At 41.9% G+C, this 26,754-nt stretch overlaps 2 protein-coding genes across 4 annotated transcripts; one reads left to right on the top strand and one right to left on the bottom strand.

Moving 5' to 3' along the window:
- On the bottom strand, positions 1–9,610 carry LOC106579166 (endoplasmic reticulum protein SC65). 3 transcript variants are annotated; one of them, XR_014381662.1, is made up of 7 exons: positions 9,047–9,610; positions 4,117–4,293; positions 2,428–2,605; positions 1,636–1,764; positions 1,145–1,496; positions 435–515; positions 1–176 (listed from the first exon to the last, which is right to left on the bottom strand). XR_014381662.1 is itself a non-coding variant. In XM_082965873.1 (7 exons), exons 1-7 carry the CDS (start codon positions 9,533–9,535, stop codon positions 42–44), a joined length of 1,335 nt encoding a protein of 444 aa, XP_082821999.1. In that variant the 5' UTR covers positions 9,536–9,605; the 3' UTR covers positions 1–41. The 3 variants fall into 3 exon arrangements, 2 of the variants coding, with proteins under 2 accessions (XP_082821999.1, XP_014014267.1); XM_082965873.1 differs by having other exon boundaries at positions 1,351–1,496; positions 9,047–9,605; XM_014158792.3 differs by having other exon boundaries at positions 1,351–1,496; positions 4,144–4,293; positions 9,047–9,600.
- A 799-nt stretch (positions 9,611–10,409) lies between these two features.
- On the top strand, positions 10,410–26,741 carry fkbp10b (FKBP prolyl isomerase 10b). Its single transcript, XM_014158790.3, has 10 exons — positions 10,410–10,806; positions 11,367–11,512; positions 11,975–12,164; positions 16,461–16,606; positions 21,318–21,507; positions 21,648–21,793; positions 22,703–22,892; positions 23,140–23,282; positions 25,372–25,535; positions 25,964–26,741. The coding sequence occupies exons 1-10, from the start codon at positions 10,616–10,618 to the stop codon at positions 26,147–26,149; spliced, it is 1,692 nt and encodes a 563-aa protein (XP_014014265.1). The 5' UTR covers positions 10,410–10,615; the 3' UTR covers positions 26,150–26,741.
- Positions 26,742–26,754: the final 13 nt, after the last annotated feature.

Here is a 26,754-nt window from a genome sequence, read left to right as displayed (position 1 = left end):
TTGTCTTTCTGTTTTATTCATCATGAGTCAAGAACAAACCCCTAGGAGTCACCAGTGTCCCCTTTAGCTTTGGGTTGTGACCATCTAGCCAGGATGGATTCCTGATAGTCTCCAAGCCCTTCAAACTCAACATCAGAGTCCTCCTCCGTGGCAGCTTCTTCTGGACCCAAAAAGTCCTGTAAAACAAGGTCCACACACAACCGATACTATGAGTCAAGGTCTGTGTCTATGTTTGTTATCAATCGTAAGGTTACATACAACCTTTTATTAAAGGGGAATTCAAAATGCCGTGTTGTGCCTACAACCCTGACGACTCAGTGCAAGACATTTAAAGAACGGATCGTCTTATTATGTTATAGCGTTACAGGCACAATATGAAATTATGACTTCTCATTGAAGTTCCCCTTTAATTACCTGAAACGGCATTATCCTACCTCATCAGACTGCAAGTAGTTCTCTGCAAATGCCAGCATCTGTTTCAGCAAGGTGGTATGGTTGTAGTACCTCAATGCTTCCTGTTGAAACGGAGCCAAATGATTCTTTCATGTTCACTTTGGACACAATCTGCAAGCCTAGTTTTACTTTTTCATAAAGCTTGTTAGCCTCAATTCCTTGCATTTTTCAATGAATCACTGCCCTAAAAAAAGTTAAGTATAACAAAACACGAAATGGAAGTGTCTACAGACTGAATTATTTCACGTCTTTGTGATTTGGTCTTTTTCCCATAATGCCTGAGTCGAGGCAAACACTGTTTATGCGCTTATGTACAGAGTGGAGGCCTGCGCTGAGCATTTGCATTCCTAGATCACCATGGTGATTTTGAACAGAGCAGGGGATTGTCCAAGTCTAGGATTCCTATTGCTAGGTCGGAGACTGAGAAGCGGAAGGCCTAATTCCAAATCAATCCCTAGCTGCCTATGTATTTCCTTCCTGTCTCTGAAGTTACTAGTCCAATTCCGTTTCTCCCCGAAGTATGCACTCATTTACTCCCACGTTTGGTTTTGGGGAAGCCTAGGAGGAGCACTACAGGTTGTAACAAAACAAGCGCAAAATCCCATAGTTGAGAAGGCTGGATTAGTGAAAGCAGTTTAATAGAAAAAAACCTTGCTTTTATTTATCCAAATATATACGGATCTGTAAATACCTCAATGAAGTCTAACAGGAAGGATGCATTGGCTGTCTATTTCAATTGGTCTTTCCAGTGATTCCTCGTAATCTATCTCCTCGCCTCCTTTTCAGCCATATTGGAGTAGGTCCTTTGTCGCTCCCTTCCGACTTCCTTTTCCAATGGGTTTAAAGAAAGAGGCGATGTGAGGAATGTTGAAAAGATGAATAGAGCCATTCTCTCACCACTCTGGGTGTGAAGCTGTGGTCATCCAGGCCCCACTGCTCTCTGTAAGACTGGTAGTATAACATATTCTGCCTCATGACCTTGTCCTCAGGGTCAAAGAGCACGTAGCTGGACGCACAGGGGGCCGCACTGCGGGCATCATTTACTGTTTTGAGAGGAGAAGAATAACTTGTCCTTTTATTTGGACTCTTTCGTTTAGTCCTGATACATAGGTTTGACATTATTGTTAATCAAAGTAAGATGGTGGATAATACCTACATTATACGACTATGGTTGGTACTTACACTTATAATAAGCAAATTGCAGGTAGTGATACATAGTGGCGATGAATTTCTCCACAAAGTAGCCACCAACATTTGGCATTAGGTTTTCCTCACACTTCACCTCGCATCTCAGTGCATCAACATAGGCATCTGTGAAAGAAAGTGGCAAAATGAGTTTAGTCCTAGTAGTCATTCCAAGTCATGGTACATAACTAATTCAACCAGAATTGAGGCTACTCATGGGTTTATATAATCTGGGTCTGTATAGCCAAATATAACCCACCTTGACCTCCCTGAGGGACCACCATCTCTGGCACCGTCATTTAAAACCACTCTCACATTTATAGACCGAGCTATGGATGCAAGGACTGACCATCCGTGATATCAAAATTATACTTCTAACCATGTTTTGAAGCTATACAGTGTTTTGTTTTCAATTACATTGTATACAAACAATGGAGCATTACAGGCTAATATGTTGGATTCTGATGGGGTACGACAATAACCTCATGAGGCATTTAGAAGATACTCTTCAAGAATCAATAGGCATATCATTAATTTAAAAGTCCAAAAATCGATGTAGCAATCGCAAATTGCCCCCCCCCCCCTTTTTTTTTAAAGAGCTTTTCTTCCATTTCCAGATTCTAAGATTGCAACTTTGTTTGGCCCAGACTTTGTTTTGGAAAACACTTAGCTTCTCACTGTTAAAAAAAAAAATCAAACATGTATATAGCACATTCTTCTAAGGAACCCTGGTTTTACCTGGGTCTGCCTTCAGTGTATTTGGGTCTTAGTGAGGCTGCAGTAGCCTACCTGCCAGTGTGGGGTACAGGTCTTTAGTTTGGGGGAGGTCGGCGTCGCAGGCCCCCTGGCACATGGCCTGACACAGGCTGTACTGCTGGAGGTACTGGCTGAGGGCCTGCTCCATGTGACTGATACTGCTGCTGAAGTCCTCAGAGTTGAACAAGGTGACTGCTTTCAGGAAGCTGACCTTGGGGGTGACAGGGTAGTGTGGATGTCAGGGTTGGGGGTCAGTTTCATTTGAGTTAATTCTGGAAGAAAACTGACATTTGGAATTACATGGAATTGATCCCAACCCCCCCCCCCCCCCCTGAGTGACGGGGTATTGTGAATATTAGTGAACCTGTGGTGACGGGGTATTGTGAATATTAGTGAACCTGTGGTGACGGGGTATTGTGAATATTAGTGAACCTGTGGTGACGGGGTATTGTGAATATTAGTGAACCTGTGGTGACGGGGTATTGTGAATATTAGTGAACCTGTGGTGACGGGGTATTGTGAATATTAGTGAACCTGTGGTGACGGGGTATTGTGAATATTAGTGAACCTGTGGTGACGGGGTATTGTGAATATTAGTGAACCTGTGGTGACGGGGTATTGTGAATATTAGTGAACCTGTGGTGACGGGGTATTGTGAATATTAGTGAACCTGTGGTGACGGGGTATTGTGAATATTAGTGAACCTGTGGTGACGGGGTATTGTGAATATTAGTGAACCTGTGGTGACGGGGTATTGTGAATATTAGTGAACCTGTGGTGACGGGGTATTGTGAATATTAGTGAACCTGTGGTGACGGGGTATTGTGAATATTAGTGAACCTGTGGTGACGGGGTATTGTGAATATTAGTGAACCTGTGGTGACGGGGTATTGTGAATATTAGTGAACCTGTGGTGACGGGGTATTGTGAATATTAGTGAACCTGTGGTGACGGGGTATTGTGAATATTAGTGAACCTGTGGTGACGGGGTATTGTGAATATTAGTGAACCTGTGGTGACGGGGTATTGTGAATATTAGTGAACCTGTGGTGACGGGGTATTGTGAATATTAGTGAACCTGTGGTGACGGGGTATTGTGAATATTAGTGAACCTGTGGTGACGGGGTATTGTGAATATTAGTGAACCTGTAGTGACGGGGTATTGTGAATATTAGTGAACCTGTAGTGACGGGGTATTGTGAATATTAGTGAACCTGTGGTGACGGGGTATTGTGAATATTAGTGAACCTGTGGTGACGGGGTATTGTGAATATTAGTGAACCTGTGGTGACGGGGTATTGTGAATATTAGTGAACCTGTGGTGACGGGGTATTGTGAATATTAGTGAACCTGTAGTGACGGGGTATTGTGAATATTAGTGAACCTGTAGTGACGGGGTATTGTGAATATTAGTGAACCTGTGGTGACGGGGTATTGTGAATATTAGTGAACCTGTGGTGACGGGGTATTGTGAATATTAGTGAACCTGTGGTGACGGGGTATTGTGAATATTAGTGAACCTGTGGTGACGGGGTATTGTGAATATTAGTGAACCTGTGGTGACGGGGTATTGTGAATATTAGTGAACCTGTAGTGACGGGGTATTGTGAATATTAGTGAACCTGTAGTGACGGGGTATTGTGAATATTAGTGAACCTGTAGTGACAGGGCATTGTGGATTGATATTAGGTTAGGGTCAGATTGTAGTGGATTTTGTAGTACCTTTTTCCACCTCTCCTTTATGCTCACCTCATAGGGGCATTCCTCGTGGTCAATGAGATAGCCCTCCAAGTCAAACTCTCTTTTGTATTGGTTCATGTGCTGTGTCATGACCGGGTCCTCTGGGTTTCTCTGTAGATAGGTGTGGGCTGACGCCAACGCCTTCTGGGGGTCATCCATCTGGGAAAAACATAACACAGGCCAAGCAGTGAGGCAAGTGGTGAAGGCCCTGTTGGAATACTCTTAACTTGGATGAAGGAAGGACGCATTTTACCACTGATCTAACATAAGACAATTGGTGATAGCAATGCTGTAGATTAGAACGCTTGCTAACATCAATCCAGTCATGTCAGATCAATGATTACATCAAGAAAGGGAGGAAATTACAATTTGAAGAGTATTCCAACAGCAGTGGGACAGATACTGTATGTAGACAGGGGAATCTCAATTGTCCAAAGCGGTTTCCTCTCTTTGTATCTTTTCCATCATTGGAACTGATGTGATGTGTGGCACGACTTTGGGCTACTTTGAGCTGTCTAGTACATTTACAGATGCGTAATGGGTTTGCTTTAGACCAGTGGTCACCAACCTTTTCTGAGTCAAGATCACTTTCACAAGGCAAAAAGCATGCTAAGATCTACCGCTCTTTTTTTAAACACGTCTTTAAAAAAATGTACATTAACCTAATAAAAACAGTTCTTTAAAAAACAAAATTATACTTTGTTTTTATTGAAGAACACAAAGAAAGTACAAATAAAGTAAAATGAAAGAACAACAAAAAAGATCTGGCAGATATAGTGCACATCATACCTTCATCATATTAGTTACATTGACATGTTTCAATTAGACCTTTTTCAAGTACGAAACCCATTTTCCCCAGTGTTCCTGACCTCTCTCCTCTTGTGTTCTTAAAGCAAAGGTCATACGCTCCATGTGGTGTATTTCTTTTACAATGTCTATCCATTGTGTCACTGTGGGAGGGTCTTTTTGTAGCCATTTCCTAGTGATAGCCTTTTTACTGGCTGCCAGTAGGACCTTCAAGAGGTACTTTTCTCTACGTTTATAAGGTATTTTTTCCCCCTGAGAGTTCCCAGTTGTCTTGAACACAATGAAGTCGGAGATTTCCAAGTTACCAGTTGTTTTGAACACGTCATTAGTCTCAGAGGAGGTAGGGAGAGAGCATCAGAGGGTCCACCTCTCACGGTCCCTGCACTCTCTTTCCTTTCCTCTCGGGTGAGACTGACCAGAGAGGGGGACACCTCGATATAAAATAGACATGACAAGCTGCTAATAATAATAAAAACACAGGGCTATTGATACACTTGGCTACTCATTCAATGCAGCTGCAGCGAGACTGGGGGTAGGCCGAGTTTGAACCATTTAATTTGTCTGAAAATACAAAATGGAAACGCAATGCCTGCGCAGGGCTTCTGAATCAAGTGCACCTACCAGCAACTACACAACACAAAAAAAGGAGCACAAGCCTTTATGCCTTCGTCGTTGGCTTTTCTACAGAAATGTTTGGTGATTGACTAGGAATGCCTCGAAGGACTAGTTGGCGACCACCGCTTTAGACTATTGATATGGCAGCAAGGATGGTTTATTTCTGAAATATCACAACTTTGAGGGCAAACGGAGCAGATAATATTACAACCTTGTCACATCTGTATTTGGGAAGTTTCTTCCATTCTTCTCTGCAGATCTTCTAAAGCTCTATCAGGTTCGATGGGGAGCGTCGCTGCACAGCTATTTTCAGGTCTCCAGAGAAGTTTGAAGGGGTTCAAGTCCGGGTTCTGGCTGGGCAACTCAAGGACATTCAAAGACTTGTCCCGAAGCCACTCCTGTGCTGTCTTGTCTGTGTGCTTAGGGTCATTGTCCTGTTGGAAGGTGAACCTTCGCCCCAGTCTGAGGTCCTGAGGGCTCTGGAGCAGGTTTTCATCAAGGATCTCGCTGTACTTTGCTCCGTTCATCTTTCCCTCGATCCTGACTAGTCTTTCAGTCCCTCCCGCTGAAAAACATCCCCACAGCATGATGCTGTCACCACCATGCTTCACCGTAGGGATGGTATTGGCCAGGTGATGAGCGGTGCCTGGTTTCCTCCAGACGTGACGCTTGGCATTCAGGCCAAAGAGTTCAATCTTGGTTTCATCAGACCAGAGAATTTTGGCAAACTCCAAGCGGGCTGTCATGTGCCTTTTACTGATCAGTAGCTTCCGTTTGGCCACTCTACCGTAAAGGCCTGATTGGTGGAGTGCTGCACAGATGGTTGTTCTCCCATCTCCACAGAGGAACTCTGGAGCTCTGTCAGACTGACCATCGGGTTCTTGGTCACCTCCCTGACCAAGGCCTTTCTGTCCCGATTGCTCAGTTTGGTTGGGCACCGAGCTCTAGGAAGAGTCTTGGGGGTTCCAAAGTTCTTCCATTTAAAAATTACGGAGGCCACTGTGTTCTTGGGGACCTTCAATGCTGCAGAAATGTTTTGGTACGCTTCCTGTGCAATCTGTGCCTTGACACAATCCTGTCTCGGAGCTCTAAGGACAATTCCTTCGAGCTCATTGCTTGGGTTTTTTGCTCTGACATGCACTGTCAAATGTGGGACCTTATATAGACAGGTGTGCGGCTTTCCAAATCATGTCCAGTCAATTGAATTTACCACAGGTGGACTCCAATCAAGTTGTAGAAACATCAAGGATAATCAATGGAAACAGGATGCACCTGAGCTCAATTTCGAGGCTCATAGCAAAGGATCTGAATACTTAACCAATTTGTAAGTCGCTCTGGATAAGAGCGTCTGCTAAATGACGTAAATGTAAATGGTTATGGCATTGATTTTGTCAAAAAATGTATCTTCCACTTTCCTCAGTTGGACCTAACTGTCAAATTGCGGGAATTCAGATTGCTTTCTGGGGTGCTGAATCCACTTGTAGCCTATATTTGCTTACCTTTCATGTGGCAAAGTCACTACTGACCTTAACACCGATAGGTTATTTTTTTATTTTACCAGGTAGGCCAGTTGAGAACAAGTTCTCATTTACAACTGGTCAAGATAAAGCAAAGCAGTGCGACACAAACAACACAGAGTTACACATGGGATAAACAAACGTACAGTCAATAACACAATAGAAAAATCTATATACAGTGTGTGCAAACGTAGTAAGATTAGGGAGGTAAGGCAATAAATAGGCCGTAGTGGCGAAATAATTACAATGTAGCAATTAAACACTGGAGTGATAGATGTGCAGAAGATGAATGTGCAAGTAGAGATAAGACTCCAGCTTCAGTGATTTTTTTTCAGTTCGTTCCAGTCATTGGCAGCAGAGAACTGGAAGGAAAGGCGACCAAACAAGGAGTTGGCTTTGGGGGTGACCAGTGAAATATACCTGCTGTAGCGCGTGCTACGGGTGGGTGCTGCTATGGTGACCAGTGAGCTGAGATAAGGCGGGGCTTTACCAAGAAAAGACTTATAGATGACCTGGAGCCAGTGGGTTTGGCGACGAATATGTAGTGAGGTCCAGCCAACGAGAGCATACAGGTCGCAGTGGTGGGTAGTATATGGTGCTTTGGTGACAAAACGGATGGCACTGTGATAGACTACATCCAATTTGCTGAGTAGAGTGTTGGAGGCTATTTTGTAAATGACATCGCCGAAATCAAGGATCAGTAGGATAGTCAGTTTTACGAGGGTATGTTTGGCAGCATGAGTGAAGGATGCTTTGTTGCGAAATAGGAAGCCAATTCTAGATTTAATTTTGGATTGGAGATGCTTAATATACGTTTGTTTATTCCATCTGTAACTGTGTTGTTTTTGTCGCACTACTTTGCTTTATCTTGGTCAGGTCGCAGTTGTAAATGAGAACTTGTTCTCAACTGGCCTACCTGGTTAAATAAAGGTGAAATAAAAATAAATAAAAAATGTGAGTCTGGAAGGAGAGTTTACAGTCTATCTAGACACCTAGGTATTTGTAGTTGTCCACATATTCTAAGTCAGAACCGTCCAGAGTAGTTATGCTAGACGGGTGGGCGGGTGTGGCCAGCGATCAGTTGAAGAGCATGCATTTAAGTGCAGTTGGAGACCACGGAAGGAGTGTTGTATGGCATTGAAGCTTGTCTGGAGGTTTTAACACACAGTGTCCAAAGAAGGGCCAGAAGTATACAGAATGGTGTCATCTGCGTAGAGGTGGATCAGAGAATCACCAGCAGCAAGAGCAACATCATTGATGTATACAGCGATATACTGTTATAGCGATATACTGTATATTTGTAAGTAGTAATGGTGAGTGGACATTCCCCCTTTCTCTTTATATTGGATCTTTTTCCAGCTCATGTGAAAAGTTTGGATGTGCTTAACCATAGTAGTCCATGTTGTCTTAGGCCTAATATTATATGCCCACAGGGAGCAATTATGGTGCCTTTAACTGTATTTATATAGTCTATTTAAAACCAGTTGTTTCGTTTTATTGGAATTGATTAGATTTTCACTGTCTAAGTCTTATCAATAGTGAATTTAATCTTGCTTATTAACAACTTTTGGCATTTCCATGGCTCAGATACAATACATGTTACAGTAGGCCTTTATCAGTGCGAATGCTATGTTAACAATATATTTCTAGATAAAAACATGTTCAACATATTTAGCAAATATGGGATAGGCCTACATTTTTGTTGTTTCTGTAAACTATTTAACAAAGTAGGCTATAATGGACTAGTAGGAGTTGATGACAATGCAACACATAAAATACCATATACACAACTTGAAGCAAACACATATTTAGCCATGGCTAAATTGGCCAATGAGGGGTTAAGCCTCAATACAACTTAAATTTGTATATTCATCAAAACTCAGGCCTTTTGCGCCACCGCGAGCTACTGCGCTCATAATTCTAGTTGTGAAAATAGCATAAATATGTATTTCTGAGACCAAAATGTGACTTACCTGGACATGAGCAAAGTACATGTAACGGTAGGGCGACCTATTATCGAAATCATCCATAATCTCTTTTCTAGGGTAAGGGAGCGAGAGCGCAGGGAAGTGCGTCCTGCACTTTTTCAGGCATGATGCTCGCATTAAAATGCGCCAGAAGATCTGCATATCCCCGGTGCTGCTGGCCATGACAGGCTCCTGTAACTGTACATGACTGGCATTACAGTTTTGTATGCAGTATGTCACGCTGTCTTTCAGAAGCCGATGCAGGCGTAAACTTAATTCAATGAATTTGATACAGTCCGTCCAATTTTCTGAGGCATAATTGTCCAAGCCTTGTGCATACGCAGACTCGATTGGCATGAGCTCCTCTTGTGGGAAATGTCTAAAGTTGTAGGTGTCATACTGCGCGACCACTACAGTGGCAATAAAACACAACGAGATTGAGAAAATAGTTCCTTTTACGCGTTGGAGATTGGCGACCATGATAAGTGCATTCATCCAAGTTGCGCATTTGTCTCCTCTCTAGCCAATAAAACGGGATTGTGTTTTTCCATTTACTTTCAGGGAGAGGTGGGCTGGCAAACCGCTTAGGGGTCTTGGGGAATTCACGAGTTGGACAGTTGTAGCCCGTGGTCTCGGATTTCTAACTGTCATATCGGAACATGTTTAGTTGTTCATTTAAAACGCGTTCCACGTGCGTAAAAATAAATGTAGCCTAGTTTACAATTCCATTAGCTGAATGTGAACGACGGTCTCTTCAGGCTACTGGGCCACTGGAGATAATTTAGGCAGAGATCAGCTTGTTGCGTGACAGTAGATGGATTAAATAGGACGTATGCCTATCTGTTTAGGATATTTATCAAAGTAATTCAACTCAATCTATATTTAAGCATACAATTGCCTCTACCAAGAGGTCTGAATGGCATAGGAGGTAGTGCACTTACCTTGACTGCAGAATAGCTGGTTCAGGACCTGGCTATTACCCCTCATTAAATCACTGCAATGGTTAGTTGCCTAGTTAAAAAAAAGAAAATGGTGGCATAACCCTATACGAAAAGTCTATACGAACACTCCTGACCTGAACAACTATATATAATTTCAGAATTGGTTAAATATTAGATTTTGGTCATTTGTTTTACTGGTCAGGAGTGTCGTTACAGCCTCTCCCTAGCCAATAACTTTCAAAACGTCATTACGCTTCGAGCCACATGCTCTGACAATGCTCATTGCACATGAGTTTGGCATTGATTGTTTGCATAGGAGAGACCTATAGGGCGACTGACAGTGAAACCAGTCATAGAACGGCCACTGCTCATCGACGCGCTGAGTCTGAACAACACCACTGCAAACTGGAGACTGTCCACGTTTACAACATTCCTTGCCAAGAGGGAGAGAAGCCCCCCCTCTTCTTTAGGAAAAATCCTGTGCAACTCGGTACACAGGGTTTAGTGTAGTGTAGAAACGAGTGAATGAGTGTGTTTCAAGACTGATGCAGGCCTATAAATTACTTATAGAAATAGTTTAATACTTTTTTTATCAAGTTAAAATCCGTTTTTTCAGGATTCATTCTTATTTATAATGTTTGCAAGCAGTCTTTTACTTTTACTGTTGAAGACGTGGTCGTACGTTGGATGCAATCCCACGATTGGAGATGTAGTCGTGGACAGATATTCGATACCAAAACTTTGTCCCAGAGAAGTAAAAAGTGGGGATTATGTTCGTTATCACTACAATGTGACATTCCAAGATGGAAAAACATTTGATTCGAGGTAAGATACAAATAATCATCATCTTTGTCAAGACTTTTAAGCACTGAATAAAAATGTGTTGATGTCCGTTAAATTTTGTTGATGTAGCCTTTCTTTGGCAAAAATTGTCGCATTATAATCATCTGTAGGCTAATATATTCTGCAGTCCTGACTGAAGTTCCATAAGTGCGTGCATTACTTTGTAGCTATCCTAAAATAAAGACAATTATGTTATCATGTATCCGGCTATTGTGTATCGTAAATATTATGTATGTAATAAAGCAAAATAATGATATGCAAAACATGGAAATGATTTGACTGCAGCTTGCCTTTCGTATAGCGTAGGTAGGCTACAGGCTTTGCAGAATGGAACGCAATCACGGCCATCTTTTGAAATGGTTACAAACTAAAAGCAGTTGAATGAACTAAGGTACTCATTCGCAAAAGGAATAACAATTCTTTTAATGCATCAACTTCATTACAAATGAATGCCAAGAAATAGAGTAATGCCCTATTCTTTCTGCATAGGCCTACTATTTGCTGTCTAACTCTGTCATCCTTTCATGTCCTGGCCTGCTCAGCTATGAGAGGGGAGCTGCGTCGGTAGGACAGACAGGCCAGGGCCGGCTCATCGCTGGCATCGACAAAGGGATCCTGGGCATGTGCGTCAACGAGAAGAGAAAAGTCACCGTGCCCCCACACCTTGCCTATGGCAGCCTTGGTGCAGGTACTCTACACCGAGTTATATCGTTTACTTTACCCTGTAATGTCCTTAATTCAACAGAATGAGAGCTAAAATGGCCACCAAAGTGGAATTTGGTGATTTCAATTTTACAAAATTGGTATATACTTGTCATAAGTGTTTCTAATGCCTTAGTGCCTAATGTCTTATAATGAACTTGACTTATTAGCCATTGTATTGCCATATAGGAAAACAAATACGTTGATTTAACATTATAGGGCCTTATAAATGGTTTTAACAAGGACATGTAATGTTACAGTATTAAATTCACTGGTAGGCAATTACAGCACCCTCATTGAGGCATTATCAAAAAAAATCTAAAGAATAAGTCAATAAACGTTCAAAACATATTTATGCATCTAAAAGGCGTATAAACAATTTGACTTTTTTTAATCTAATTGTCTATTTGAATGTATTATCATACTTTTACTACTTATTCACTGTCAGGTGATGTGGTCCCGCCCGACAGCACTCTGGTGTTTGACCTGATGCTGTTGGACATGTGGAACAAGGCTGACCTGGTCGTGACCGAAACCGTCAGCAGTCCCCGGGACTGCAAACGCTCTGTGAAGCGCACAGACTTTGTGCGATACCATTTCAATGGTACACTTCTGGATGGGACCCCCTTCGACTCCAGGTGAGTCCACTCCTGGACAGGGAGTGAAAGAATGAGGGTCAGGGTGGACAGATGGTAAGGAACCCAGTGGTCATGTGGGCTGAATTTCGACCCATTGGATTTATTTTATGAATAAATGCATTGTGAAATCAGGGTGACATCTTATTTAAAGGGTACAGACATAAGGACTTCATAACTCATCCATAAGCCATACATAACACATGTCAACAACCACAAGTTGACATAGGATGTCTTACGTAGACCGACACAAGTGCCTTCAGAAGGTTTTCACACCCCTTCACTTTTTCCACATTTTGATGTTACAGCCTGAATTTAAAATGGATTACATTTAGATTTGTTTGACACTGGCCTACACACAATGTTAAAGTGAAATTACGTTTTTCAATTTATTTTTAAAAGTAATAAAAATATGAAATGCGAAATGTCTTGAGTTAATAAGTATTCAACCCCTTTGTTATGGCAAGCCTAAACAACTTCAGGAGTGAACATTAGTTTAACACATCACATAGTAAGTTGCATGGACTTACTGTGTGCAATAAGGGTAGCATGATTTTTAAATGACTACCTAATCTCTGTACCGCACACATACAATTATCTCTACATCATTCAAATCTGTTGCTTTGTGAGAAGGTGTTAAAGTTCCCTCACTCGAGCAGTGAATTTCAAACAAAGATTTACCCACAACGACCAGGGAGGTTTTCCAATGCCTCGCAAAGAAGGGCACCTATTGGTACATGGGTAAAAATAAATCTGACACTGAATATCCCATTGAGCATGGTGTTAGTTATTAATTACACTTTAGATTGTGTATTAATACACCCAGTCACTACAAAGATACAGGCGTCCTTCCTATTTCAGTTGCCGAGAGGAAGTAAACCGCTCAGGGATTTCACCTTGAGGCCAATGGTGACTTAAAAACAGTTGAGTTTAGTTGCTGTAATAGGAGAAAATTGAGGATGGATCAACAACATTGTACTTACTCCACAATGCTAATCTAATTGACAGAGTGAACAGAAGGAAGCCTGTAGGGAAAAAAATATTACAAAACATGGAAAAATCCTAGAGGAAAAACTGTTTAGGTTGTAGTATTGAGGTAGTAGCATCATGTTATGGGTATGCTTGTCATCAGGAAGGACTAGGGAGTAGGTCAGGACCAAAATAAATATGAGAGCAAAGCCCAGGAAAAGTTAGAGGAAAATCCGCCTCAGTCTTCTGAAAACGTATTTATTTTTTATCGAGACAATTACACCAATTTGTATGCCAAAGACACACCAGATTGGCTTTCCAAGAGGTGTTGAGTGTTCCTGAGTGCTCTAGTCTGTCCTGACTAAAATTTGCTTGAAAATCAGAGACAATGTTTGAATATTGCTGTCCATCAATGATTCCCAACCAAATTTAATGAGCAATATTGACAGAAACAATTGATATACAGTTGAAGTCGGAAGTTTACATACACTTAGGTTGGACTCATTTTTCAAACACTCCACAAATTTCTTGTTAAAAAACTATAGTTTTGGCAAGTCGGTTAGGACATCTACTTTGTGTATGACGCAAATAATTTTTCCAACAATTGTTTACAAACAGATTATTTCACTTATAATTCACTGTATCACAATTCCAGTGGGTCAGAAGTTTACATGCACTAAGTTGACTGTGCCTTTAAACAGCTTGGAAAATTCCAGAAAATGATATCATGGCTTTAGAAGCTTCTGATAGGCTAATTGACATAATTTGAGTCAATTGAAGGTGTACCTGTAGATGTATTTCAAGGCCTACCTTCAAACTCAGTGCCTCTTTGCTTGACATCATGGGAAAATCAAAAGAAATCAGCCAAGACTTCAGAAAATAAATTGTCGACCTCCACAAGTCTGGTTCATCCTTGGGAGCAATTTCCAAACGCCTGAAGGTACCACGTTCATCTGTACAAACAATAGTATGCAAGTATAAACACCATGGGACCACGCAGCCGTCATACCGCTCAGGAAGGAGACGCATTCTGTCTCCTAGAGATGAATGTACTTTGGTGAGAAAAGTGCAAATCAATCCCAGAACAGCAGCAAAGGACCTTGTGAAGATGCTGGAGGATACCGGTACAAAAGTATCTATATCCACAGTAAAACGAGTCCTATATCGACATAACCTGAAAGGCCGCTCAGCAAGGAAGAAGCCACTGCTCCAAAACCGCCATAAAAAAGCCAGACTATGGTTTGCAAATGGGGACAAAGATCATACTTTTTGGAGAAATGTCCTCTGGTCTGATGAAACAAAAATAGAACTGTTTGGCCATAATGACCATCGTTATGCTTGGTGGAAAAAGGGAAGCTTGCAAGCCGAAGAACATCATCCCAACCGTGAAGCACGGGGAGGGACTGGTGCACTTCACAAAATAGATGGCATCATGAGGTAGGAAAATGACGTGGATATATTGAAGCAACATCTCAAGACATCAGTCAGGAAGTTAAAGCTTGGTCGCAAATGGGTCTTCCAAACGGACAATGACCCCAAGCATACTTCCAAAGTTGTGGCAAAATGGCTTAAGGACAACAAAGTCAAGGTATTGGAGTGGCCATCACAAAGCCCTGACCTCAACCCTATAGAACATTTGTGGCAGAACTGAAAAAGCGTGTGCGAGCAAGGAGGCCTACAAACCTGACTCAGTTACACCAGCTCTGTCAAGAGGAATGGGCCAAAATTCACCCAACTTATTGTGGGAAGCTTGTGGAAGGCTACCCGAAACGTTTGATTTAAGTTAAACAATTTAAAAGGCAATGCTACCAAATACTAATTGACTGTATGTAAACTTCTGACCCACTGGGAATGTGATGAAAGAAATAATAGCTGAAATAAATAATTCTCTCCACTATTATTCTGACATTTCACATTCATAAAATAAAGTGGTGATCCTAACTGACCTAAGACAGGGAATTTTTTACTAGGATTAAATGTCAAGAATTGTGAAACTGAGTTTAAATGTATTTGGCTAAGGTGTATGTGAACTTCTGACTTCAACTGTATGTTGCCCCTAAGAGTTGTGCAAAGTTGGTAGATCCCTATTCCAAATAATGGTTGCCAAAGGGGCTTCCACCAAGGATTAACTCTGGGGGGTGGAGATTTATCCAATTATGATATTTCAGTTTTATAAATTTTCTTAATCATATAAAATGTTCTATAACGGTCTTTCACTTTGAAAATGTGGAGTAGGATGAGTAGATCTGTAGGATTTTTTATGTAATCCTCTTTTTCTTTTGTTGTTGATGTTATTATAAGGCAGCAAAATGTGAAAAAAGCTTGAGGGAGTGTAGACTTTTTATAGGCACTGTACATTACAATTATGTTGGCATAAACATCCTATGTCAACTTGAAGTTGTTGACATTTGATAGTGACATAATGAAAACAACAACTTGTGGTTCTTATGTCTATACCCTTCAAATTAAGTGTTGCTACATTCGACAGTGTTACATTTGGCCACTGCTGAAACTAACCAGAGGGGCATCATCTGACAACAAGCGACTAGTAAATGACTACCAATGATTTGCTGCTACTGCAGCTGGGATTTATTTCACGTCATGACGTTGTCTGGAAACCCGACGTTGAATTGCATGGAATTCTACATCGGGCAGAAATGAGCGTTTGAATCAGGAAAGTTACCTCTCACAACGTCTACAAGCCAGAATGTTGAATAAAATGATATTTGAATGTACTTTGTCCTTCGGTTGGTCCTTACAGCGGTAGGAATATGAGACAATATATCCACAGGGAAGTATAATTGCATCAACTTGTCAAAGCGCTGGTAGTGCTTTCAGATTTCTATCACCTGAAGCATGCTCACAAGATAATATATGCACGAGAGACATGGATACTTGCCGAGCTCATGCACATGTTTACATGGTTCTGCGCATGCTTCAAGTGATAGAAATCTGTTGATGTAATCATACTTTCCTGGGGATATATTGTCTCAGATTCCTAGCTCCAAATAACCAATCACACAGACAACTGGTGAAGTACGCTAAAATATCATTTTATTGAACATTCTTGCTTGTAGAGGTCATGAGAGGAAGTTTCCTGATTCAAACAGTAATTTCAGCCAATTTAGAATTATATGCAATTCAACGTCAGGTTTCCAGGCAAATCATGAAGATGAATGGTGCCGAATATCACACAACTCTGAAGTCAACTGAATCTCCGTCCAAATAACAGTCCTGTCTGTGTGTGTGTCTGTACTGTGTTATCCAGGTGTGTGTTAAGAGGAGGAGGATGTGTGTGTTTGACTTTGCGCTTGTGTGAGCCCTACGTAGCTACAACAAGGGGCAGACCCACGACAGCCTGGTGGGGGAGGGCTGGCTGATCAAAGGCATGGACGAGGGCATACTGGGCATGTGCGTGGGGGAGACCAGAAACATAATTATTCCACCCTTCCTGGCCTATGGAGAGAAAGGATCTGGTAAGTACAAGAATGGAAGGAGGGGATACAGTTATGCGAGAGGTGGGATGGTTGTGGGATTCATGTTTTCTTTTTACACAGGTCGTATTCATTAGGCAGCGAATGGAAGACAGCGGGAGGGTCTTAAACAGGGAGGAACTACCTGGACTTGTCCAATAAGAAATGCTCGTTTTCGTTTGCCGTTGCAAACCATTTTACTATGGTGTGTCCTGATGAATGTAAAGTAAGTAGCCTTGCACGAGCCAAGGCCGGATCATCTCCTGTTTCTGTTGGGTGAGGCAGCTTGATGTATAGTACACTCCTTGGACAGGATGCTAGTCAATCGCGTCCAATTTTTAGTCTTTCGTATGACTCGGACGATCGAATGCCAACCTTCCAATCTCAGGGCGGACACTAACCACAAGGCCACAAATGAATATGACCCTGGTTAAATTTACGACCTGTTTTTCCAAAATGGTAAGAAATCACTTAAAAAAATAGCTTGTGTTGAAGGGTTTAATTGATTCCTCTACCCGTTTTAATCAGCATTGACGTCTCTCTACCTATAGGTCCACATAAATAGACTGAAAAACAGTCTATAAACAGCAGTCAGATTCAGTGATCCCTCCCATCTGTGTACTGTACAGTCGTGGCCAAAAGTTGAGAATGACACAAATATAAATTTTCACAAAGTCTGCTGCCTTAGTTTGTATGATGGCAATTTGCATATACACCAGAATGTTATGAAGAGTGATCAGATGAATTGCAATTAATTGCAAAGTCCCTCTTTGCCATGCAAATGAACTGAATCCCCCAAAAAACATTTCCACTGCATTTCAGCCCTGCCACAAAAGGACCAGCTGACATCATGTCAGTGATTCTCTCGTTAACACAGGTGTGAGTGTTGACGAGGACAAGGCTGGAGATCACTCTGTCATACTGATTGAGTTCGAATAACAGACTGGAAGCTTCAAAAGGAGGGTGGTGCTTGGAATCATTGTTCTTCCTTTGTCAAGCATGGTTAACTGCAAGGAAACATGTGCCGTCATCATTGCTTTGCACAAAAAGGGCTTCACAGGCAAGGATATTGCTGCCAGTAAGATTGCACAAAATCAACCATTTATTGGATCATCAAGCACTTCAAGGAGAGCGATTTAATTGTTGTGAAGAAGGCTTCAGGGCGCCCAAGAAAGTCCAGCAAGCGCCAGGACCGTCTCCTAAATTTGATTCAGCTGTGGGATCGGGGCACCACCAGTACAGAGCTTGCTCAGGAATGGCAGCAGGCAGGTGTGAGTGCATCTGCACGCACAGTAAGGCAAAGACTTTTGGAGGATGGCCTGGTGTCAAGAAGGGCAGCAAAGAAGCCACTTCTCTCCAGGAAAAACATCAGGGACAGCCTGATATTCTGCAAAAGGTACAGGGTTTAGACTGCTGAGGACTGGGTTTTAGTCATTTTCTCTGATGAATCCCCTTTCCGATTGTTTGGGGCACCCGGAAAAAAGCTTGTCCGGAGAAGACAAGGTGAGCGCTACCATCAGTCCTGTGTCATGCCAACAGTAAAGCATCCTGAGACCATTCATGTGTGGGGTTGCTTCTCAGCCAAGGGAGTGGGCTCACTCACAATTTTGCCTACGAACACAGCCATGAATAAAGAATGGTACCAACACATCTTCCGAGAGCAACTTCTCCCAACCATCCAGGAACAGTTTGGTGATGAACAATGCCTTTTCCAGCATGATGGAGCACCTTGCCATAAGGCAAACGTGATAACTAAGTGGCTCGGGGGAACAAAACATTGATATTTTGGGTCCATGGCCAGGAAACTCCCCAGACCTTAATCCCATTGAGAACTTGTGGTCAATCCTGAAGAGGCGGGTGGACAAACAAAAACCCACAAATTCTGACAAATTCCAAGCATTGATTATGCAAGAATGGGCTGCCATCAGTCAGGATGTGGCCCAGAAGTTAATTGACAGCATGCCAGGGCAGATTGCAGAGGTCTTGAAAAAGAAGGGTCAACACTGCAAATATTGACTCTTTGCATCAACTTCATGTAATTGTCAATAAAAGCCATTGACACTTATGAAATGCTGTAATTATACTTCAGGATTCCATAGTAACATCTGACAAAAATATCTAAAGACACTGAAGCAGCAAAACTTTGTGGAAATTAATATTTGTCATTCTCAAAACTTTTGACACGACTGTATGTTGTATTTGCCACCTGTTTGATTGATCTGATTGGTTTATTGAATAAGACCCAGTCTATATGTATCCAAAATCCAGACAGACTGCTTCTATGTAAGCTCTGTTGGAATGCATTTATGCTGCATATCCAATGAGGATTTACCCCAGTGTTTTACCCAGAGCCTTGCCTTTGCTTGGAGCCAAAGCGAGGTTACTTTTCAGCTTGCATTTACATAACAATGTGAACTTGAACACCTCACAAAGCAACAGACTTGAATGATGTCGAGGTTGTTGATTCTGTTCGCCACAAGTCTATAGTGTCTTTAATTATTTATTATTTTTTTTAAAGGTGTAATTTTTGTAAATTACTGTCACACTCCTTTTTTTCACATTACAAAAACAAAAAAACGTATACATACGAACAATAATTTACAATGACTACATCATCTGCCCCGACCTGCCTGCTCACACCCCCATCCCTGCATTATTGTTTGCCACTTGGTCTTAAATTGTACCAATTAGTTTTTCTCTGTCGCCCATGCTATTTCAATATTTAAATAATGAATCATTTGATTTTTTCCATTGTGTCAATGATGGCTGATTGATTGATTGATTATTTATTTAACTAGGCAAGTCAGTTAAGAACAAATTCTTATTTTCAATGACGGCCTATTGGGTTAACTGCCTTGTTCAGGGGCAGAACGACAGATTGTTACCTTGTCAGCTCGGGGATTCGATCTTGCAACCTTTCGGTTACTAGTCCAACGCTCTAACCACTAGGCTACCTGCCGCCCCAAGTTTTTAAGTATCTGTTTTTTCAAAATGAGTGATGAGAAAAGAACCATCCAGCCCATTTGGGTATCTCATTACAGCCCCACATGTCATGTCTTGAAATATGCAGAAAGATGTATTAAAAGTAAGTTTATATTGGAATACTTCCCACAGCCAACTTTCTAGCTCCACCCACAACTTCCAAACTTCGTAGCGTTCCCAGAAAGCATGGATTTTTTAGTCATTATTAGATTGAGACATGAGACATGACTCTGCCATTGTGCTGTAGAATTTGTGAATTCTGTCTCTTGTATAATACATTCTATACATTAGTTTGTACTGGATTAAGCGTACATCATTTCGTTAGTTACACTCCAACTTTCCCTCCATCTTATGCCAACATCAGTTCTTTTTAAATCTTGGTTCCAATATTTTATATTTTTCTTTTTTCCCCAAATCAAATTTTATTGGTCACATGCACATGGTATTGTGAGTGTCGCGAAACGCTTATGCTTCTAGATCTGACAGTGCAGCAGCATCTAACAGGTAATATCTAACAAATTCCACTACAACACCTAATACACACAATATAGTAAAGGAATGGGATGAGAATATATAAATATAAAATATATGGATGAGCAGTGACAGAGCGGCTAAGATGGAATAGGATGATAGTAGGATACAATATATACATATAAGTACTGCGAGATATGTAAACATGTGGCATTATAAAAGTGACTAGTGTTCCATTTATTAAAGTGGTCAATGATATCAAGTCTGTAGGTAGGCAGCAGCCTCTCTGTGCTAGTGGTGGCTATTTAACAGTCTGATGGCCTTGAGATAGAAGCTGTTTTTCAATTTCTCTGTCCCAGCTTTGATGCACCTGTACTGACCTCGCCTTCTGAATGATAGCGGTGTGAACAGGCAGTGGCTCGGGTGGTTGTTGTTCTTGATGATCTTTTTTGCCTTCCTGTGACATCGGGTGTTGTAGGTGTCCTGGAGAGCAGGTAGTTTGCCCCCGGTGATGCGTTGTGCAGACCACACCACCCTCTGGAGAGCCTTGCAGTTGTGGGCGGTGTAGTTGCCGTGCCAGGCGGTGATACAGCCCGACAGAATGCTCTTGATTGTGCACCTGTAAAAGTTAGTGAGGGTTTTAGGTGACAAGCCCCATTTTTTCAGCCTCCTGAGGTTGAACAGGTGCTTTTTTTCTTCTTATAAGAGATTGTCAGTTGGATATGCTCTCTGCAAGATTTTGTAGATTTTTCCTATCATCTGAATGTCCTTTTCTGACTCAAATAAGATTCCCTCAAGGTTGGTCCGATGTCCAATCATAATTGTGATATAACTTTTAAGTTCCTTGTATTTGAAACTATATACATTGGTCAGTCTAAAATTACTTTTTAATTCTGCCTTGAAAATAAATGTATTTCCTGTTACCAAGTCATTTATGGTTTCTATGCCTTTAGTTTTCAATGTGGGACAATTTAGCGATGAATTCTGAAAAGCTATCCGAGGATTATTCCGTGTGAGGTTGTGTTTCTAGGGAGTGATAGTGTGTCACACTCTTGATGGAAACACAAGAACACTAGAGCTAGCGCTAACATTAAACACTGGTGACACCCTGGTGTGGGGGTAAGTCGAATTGGAAAAGCACCATTACCATTGTTTGGTGCATTTGCAGCCGTCAATCAGCATTGATTACTCTTTAGACGATCAGACAGACATACTGCTTCTCTGTACAGCCTTTTTGACTGACTGCTTCAATCTCCTTCAGGTAAAGAGATCCCGTCCCAGGCCACCCTGGTGTTTAATGTCCTCCTGGCTGACCTACACAACCCCAAGGATGACATCACTGTGGAGAACCAGGTGGTGCCCGAGTTGTGCGCGCGCAAGTCTGTGGCTGGGGACTACATGCGCTACCACTACAATGGAACCTTCCTCAACGGGGTCACCTTTGACACCAGGTGAGCAATGTCCAGTTGTCATAGGCTGCGTCTCAGTAGTCTAAAATGGCATAATGAAAGACTGAAAATACTTCTTGAATGATTACTGTTTGACAATGTCTGTCATTGCTTGTCATATCGAATCCCTCCTCTCTCTACAGCTACCAGCGGAACAACACGTACAACACCTACATTGGGTTGGGCTACGTGATCTCTGGCATGGACAAGGGCTTGCAGGGGGTGTGCATCGGGGAGAGAAGGAGGGTCACCCTGCCCCCCCACATGGCCTATGGAGAGCAGGGAGCAGGTGTGGCTTAGTCCAGGGCAGATAGAGGGGCATCTTTTAAATGGTAGTTACAGTAGGTTGGTTAGGTAGTTAGCTTTTATTGGTAGTTACAGTAGGGTAGTTAGCTTTTATTGGTAGTTACAGTAGGGTAGTTAGGTAGTTAGCTTTTATTGGTAGTTACAGTAGGGTAGTTAGCTTTTATTGGTAGTTACAGTAGGGTAGTTAGCTTTTATTGGTAGTTAGTGGTCAGGGTTGTAAGCTCTCTCATTTGAATGATTTACATGTTAAAGGCCCAGTGCAGTCAAAACTAGGTTTTCCGGTGTTTTGTATCATATTGTACAACAGCTGATGAAACTAAAGACTGTAAAAGTGTGATTAAATATGATCATTGTATTTTCAACCAGGAAATAACAATCTAGACAGGACCTTCTAATCGCCAGGTTTGCATGGGCGGGAGTTGCTGCTTCCCTGGTGACATCACCAGGCAGTAAATTAGTTAATAGACCAATATCGGCTAGTTGTCAGCTTTTCCTTAGACCACTCTGTCAGTCCTAGCATAATTGTTGCTTGAGAAGTAGTTTTTTGCTAAAAAAGCAATTTCTGTACGTTTTAATGGAAACTATTACAGTAAGGTTCATTGTTACCCAGAAATGATTTGATATTGATATAAAATGGCTGCATTGGGCCTTTTTTAAATCCTATTTGTGTGGGAAGAATACACCTTAAATGTCTGATTTATTATGTATAATTATTACGTGCATACCTGTGTGAAATATGTAGAAATATGATTGTCTAAAATGTAACAGATAGCCCAATAGCTAGCTATAATTTAGGCACAACATTATATCAAATTATAGGATACATTATTCTACAGTATAGTTTATATTACTGACTGAAACCCAGTTTGACCTCTCTGTCTTGCCGTACCAGGTAAGGATATACCAGGCTCGGCAGTGCTGGTCTTCGACATCCATGTCATCGACTTCCACAACCCCAAGGACTCTGTGGAGGTTCATGTGACCCACAAGCCTGAGGTGTGTAACTTGACCAGCGATGTGGATGATCTAATCCACTACCACTACAACTGCTCTCTGCTGGACGGCACCCGGCTCTTCTCCTCGTGAGTACATTGACCAGGGTCGTGTTCATTCGGCACCAAACGGAAGAAAACCGATTGAAACCCTCATGTAGATCCTTTTGTATTGACGGTCTAATTAATTTGTTGTGTACTTCATTTTGATGATATCTTATCTCTAAAACGGTCGTCGTTGGAAAGGAAATACAGATTGAAGACTATGCAGTTGACAGACATGCTCCATATGTTGTTTTTACGTTCCCTTACCTGTGTTTATGTCCCTTGTGCTCAGGAGTGACTATGACAACCTGCAGGACACGGTGCTGGGGGCGGACAAAGTGATTGACGGTCTGGACGAGGGTCTGAGGGGCATGTGTGTGGGTGAGAGGAGGACTGTCATCATCCCCCCCCACCTGGGCCACGGAGAGAAAGGGGGTGAGAAAGACGTTCACCATGGGTCATCAGGGGAGGACAGGGCCACAATAAAATACAAACAATACGCTCCCTCAACTAAGAATGCACCAGCAGGACTATAATAGCACAATGACATACAGTAGAAGTGGGAAGTTTACATTCACCTTAGCCAAATACATTTCAACTCAGTTTTTCACAATTCCTGACATTTAATCCTAGTAAAAATTCCCTGTCTTAGGTCAGTTAGGATCACCAATTTATTTTAAGAATGTGAAATGTCAGAATAATAGTAGAGAGAATGATTTATTTCAGCTTTTATTTTTTTCATCACATTCCCAGTGGGTCAGAAGTTTACATACACTCAATTAGTATTTGGTAGCATTGCCTTTAAATTGTTTAACTTGGGTCAAACGTTTCGGGTAGCCTTCCACAAGCTTCCCACAATAAGTTGGGTGAATTTTGGCCCATTCCTCCTGACAGAGCTAGTATAACTGAGTCAGGTTTGTAGGCCTCCTTGCTCACACATGCTTTTTCAGTTCTGCCCACAAAGTTTCTATAGGATTGAGGTCAGGGCTTTGTGATGGCCACTCCAATACCTTGACTTTGTTGTCCTTAAGCCATTTTGCCACAACTTTGGAAGTATGCTTGTGGTCATTGTCCATTTCGAAGACCCATTTGCGACCAAGCTTTAACTTCCTGACTGATGTCGCTTCAATATATCCACATAATTTTCCTACCTCAAGATGCCATCTATTTTGTCCCTCCTGCAGGAAAGCACCCCCACAACATGATGCTGCCACCCCCGTGCTTCACGGTTGGGATGGTGTTCTTCGGCTTGCAAGCCTCCCCCAATTTTCCTCCAAACATAACGATGGCCAAACAGTTCTATTTTTGTTTCATCAGACCAGAGGATATTTCTTCAATAAGTACGATCTTTGTCCCCATGTGCAGTTGCAAACCGCAGTCTGGCTTTTGTATGGCGGCTTTGGAGCAGTGGCTTCTTCCTTGCTGAGCGGCCTTTCGGGTTATGTCGATATAGGACTCGTTTTACTGTGGATATAGATACTTTTGTACCTGTTTCCTCTAGTATCTTCACAAGGTCCTTTGCTGTTGTTCTGGGATTGATTTGCACTTTTCGCACCAAAGTACATGCATCTCTAGGAGACAGAATGCGTCTCCTTCCTGAGCGGTATGACGGCTGCGTGGTCCCATGGTGTTTATACTTGCGTACGATTGTTTGAACAGATGAACGTGGTACTTTCAGGCGTTTGGAAATTGCTCCCAAGGATGAACCAGACTTGTGGAGGTCTAAAAAAAAAAAGAAAACAATTCTGAGGTCTTGGCTGATTTCTTATGATTTTCCCATGATATCAAGCAAGGAGGCACTGAGTTTGAAGGTAGGCCTTGAAATACATCCACAGGTAAACCTCCAATTGACTCAAATGATGTCAATTAGCCTATCAGAAGCTTCTAAAGCCATGACATAATTTTCTGGAATTTTACAAGCTGTTTACAGGCACAGTCAACTTAGTGTATGTAAACTTCTGACCCACTGGAATTGTGATACAATGAATAAGGGAAATAATAATCTGTCTGTAAACAATTGTTGGAAAAATGACTTGTGTCATGCAAAGTAAATGTCCTAACCGACTTGCCAAAACTATAGTTTGTTAACAAGAAATTTGTGAAGTGGTTGAAAAACGAGTTTTAATGACTCCAACCTAAGTGTATGTAAAATAGTTTTTTCTATTATTTTTGTCTCTGCATTGTTCGGGAAGGGCACATAAGTAAGCATTTCACTATTAGTCTACACCTGGGTTCCATGCATTTGATACCGTTCCATTTCAAAGTGACACCATGTTCACTCATGTCTGCACTCATGAGACACTCATGCATAAAGGCATTTCAGGTGCAGGTCATAAACTGTAGCCCCACTTATTTATGTATTCATAAAGCCTCTATAACAGCTGCATTGACATTGTTTTATGTAGCTGTTATAAAGGCTTTAAGAATGCATACGTAAAGGAGGGCTACAATAAAGTATTACCGTGGTACACATACCGGTGTTGCTCTTTCACACTCACTCACTGCCTCTCCTCCTCTCCTCCAGCCACTGGTGTGCCAGGCAGTGCAGTGCTTCACTTTGAGCTGGAACTGATGGACCTGCAGAAGGGCGTGCCGGAGGGCTACCTGTTTGTGTGGGTGGAGGACGCCCCGCTGGAGCTCTTCCAGGCCATGGACATAAACCAGAACGGAGAGGTGCCCATAGAGGAGGTATGCTATCTACCGCACAGCTGGAATAGACTAGTAGAAAATAATGGATCAGACCATTAATAATATTGATGGGAGTTATAAAGTACCGTCTACTCCATTTAAGTGCAATATATTTTCAGTCCCAATTCAATGACATTGGTTTTATAGCTCTTGATAACTGCATACTCTGGACCGCTGGTTTAGTGCCCACCTGCACGATGTCACACTAGTCCCAAGTGGTTGCATGAATTAGGAGTACACGAAAACCCACCCTTTTGAAGATTACCATATTTGATTGGGATCTCATGTGCTATTTAGCTAAACCAAACTGCTTCTGCAGACGTGTTCATGTAAAACAACGGTCAAGCTGTCATTTGTCATGACTCACACTAAACATGGCTGCTACTCCTCTTCACAACTCTCTCGTTTCTCTCTCGCTCTTCATCCAGTTTGGAGAGTTCATCATGCTGCAGGTGGCGGAGGGCAAAGGTCGTATGAAGCCGGGGGTGGACCCTGAAGAGATCATTGCTGACATGTTCAGGAACCAGGACCGCAACAAGGATGGGGTCATCGTCGCCGAGGAGCTCAAATTGAAGGTGGAGGAGGACAAAGAGAGGATGCACGAGGAGTTGTGATGAGAGTGCACACGTTGGTAGTGTTCAAGAACATACATTTTGTGCAGCAATTGGTCACCGACTGAGCAAACTGACTGATCTACAAAAAATAATGAGTAAGGATACAAAGTGATTTGTAGATCAGTCAGTCTGCAGTCTAACGCGCGCGCACACACACACACACACACACTAGTTCCAATTCTCCGCCTTCGCCCCGAAGTGTGCACTCGTTCACTCCACCTCGTGGATTTATAATATAAAGCATTGGATTGGAGTGAACAAGTGCACAGTTCGGGGACAAGGGTAGATCCACTCGAATATTCGAGAATCGGACCACAGCCTCTCTCTCTCAGGGATGGATCACACACACACCTTAAAATATTCCAAGAGAGACCCTTTTTTATACAGTGATCCTTTAACAGGTGTCATACATTTTAGATGGGGGGGGGATAGTCTTACAAGAGTAATATTTCTGTGTTGCATGATTTGGTCATGTTTGATAAAGTGATGTAAAAGAAAACTAATTATGCGTTGACAAATCAACCTACCAAACCAGCACCTTATGTTCCTGATCTGATGTTTACACCAATAAAACCATTTTTAGAAAAATAAACCTCTTTTTCTTT

The sequence above is a fragment of the Salmo salar genome, chromosome 19 (assembly GCF_965601325.2).
Source record: "Salmo salar chromosome 19, fSalSal1, whole genome shotgun sequence".
Lineage (NCBI taxonomy): Eukaryota > Metazoa > Chordata > Actinopteri > Salmoniformes > Salmonidae > Salmo > Salmo salar.
This window is presented reverse-complemented; position numbering and strand designations above follow the sequence as displayed.

Bases quoted from the DNA above. Each gene is read 5' to 3' on its own strand.
- LOC106579166 (XM_082965873.1), bottom strand. From the start codon at position 9,535: ATGAATGCACTTATCATGGTCGCCAATCTCCAACGCGTAAAAGGAACT. The intron at 1,497-1,635 runs GTAAGTACCAAC...CTCTCAAAACAG, and splicing joins GCAATTTGCTTATTATAAGT to TAAATGATGCCCGCAGTGCG. The intron at 516-1,350 runs GTGAGAGAATGG...CCGTTTCAACAG, and splicing joins ACAGCTTCACACCCAGAGTG to GAAGCATTGAGGTACTACAA.
- fkbp10b (XM_014158790.3), top strand. From the start codon at position 10,616: ATGTTTGCAAGCAGTCTTTTACTTTTACTGTTGAAGACGTGGTCGTAC. The intron at 21,794-22,702 runs GTGTGGCTTAGT...TTGCCGTACCAG, and splicing joins CTATGGAGAGCAGGGAGCAG to GTAAGGATATACCAGGCTCG. The intron at 25,536-25,963 runs GTATGCTATCTA...CTCTTCATCCAG, and splicing joins GAGAGGTGCCCATAGAGGAG to TTTGGAGAGTTCATCATGCT.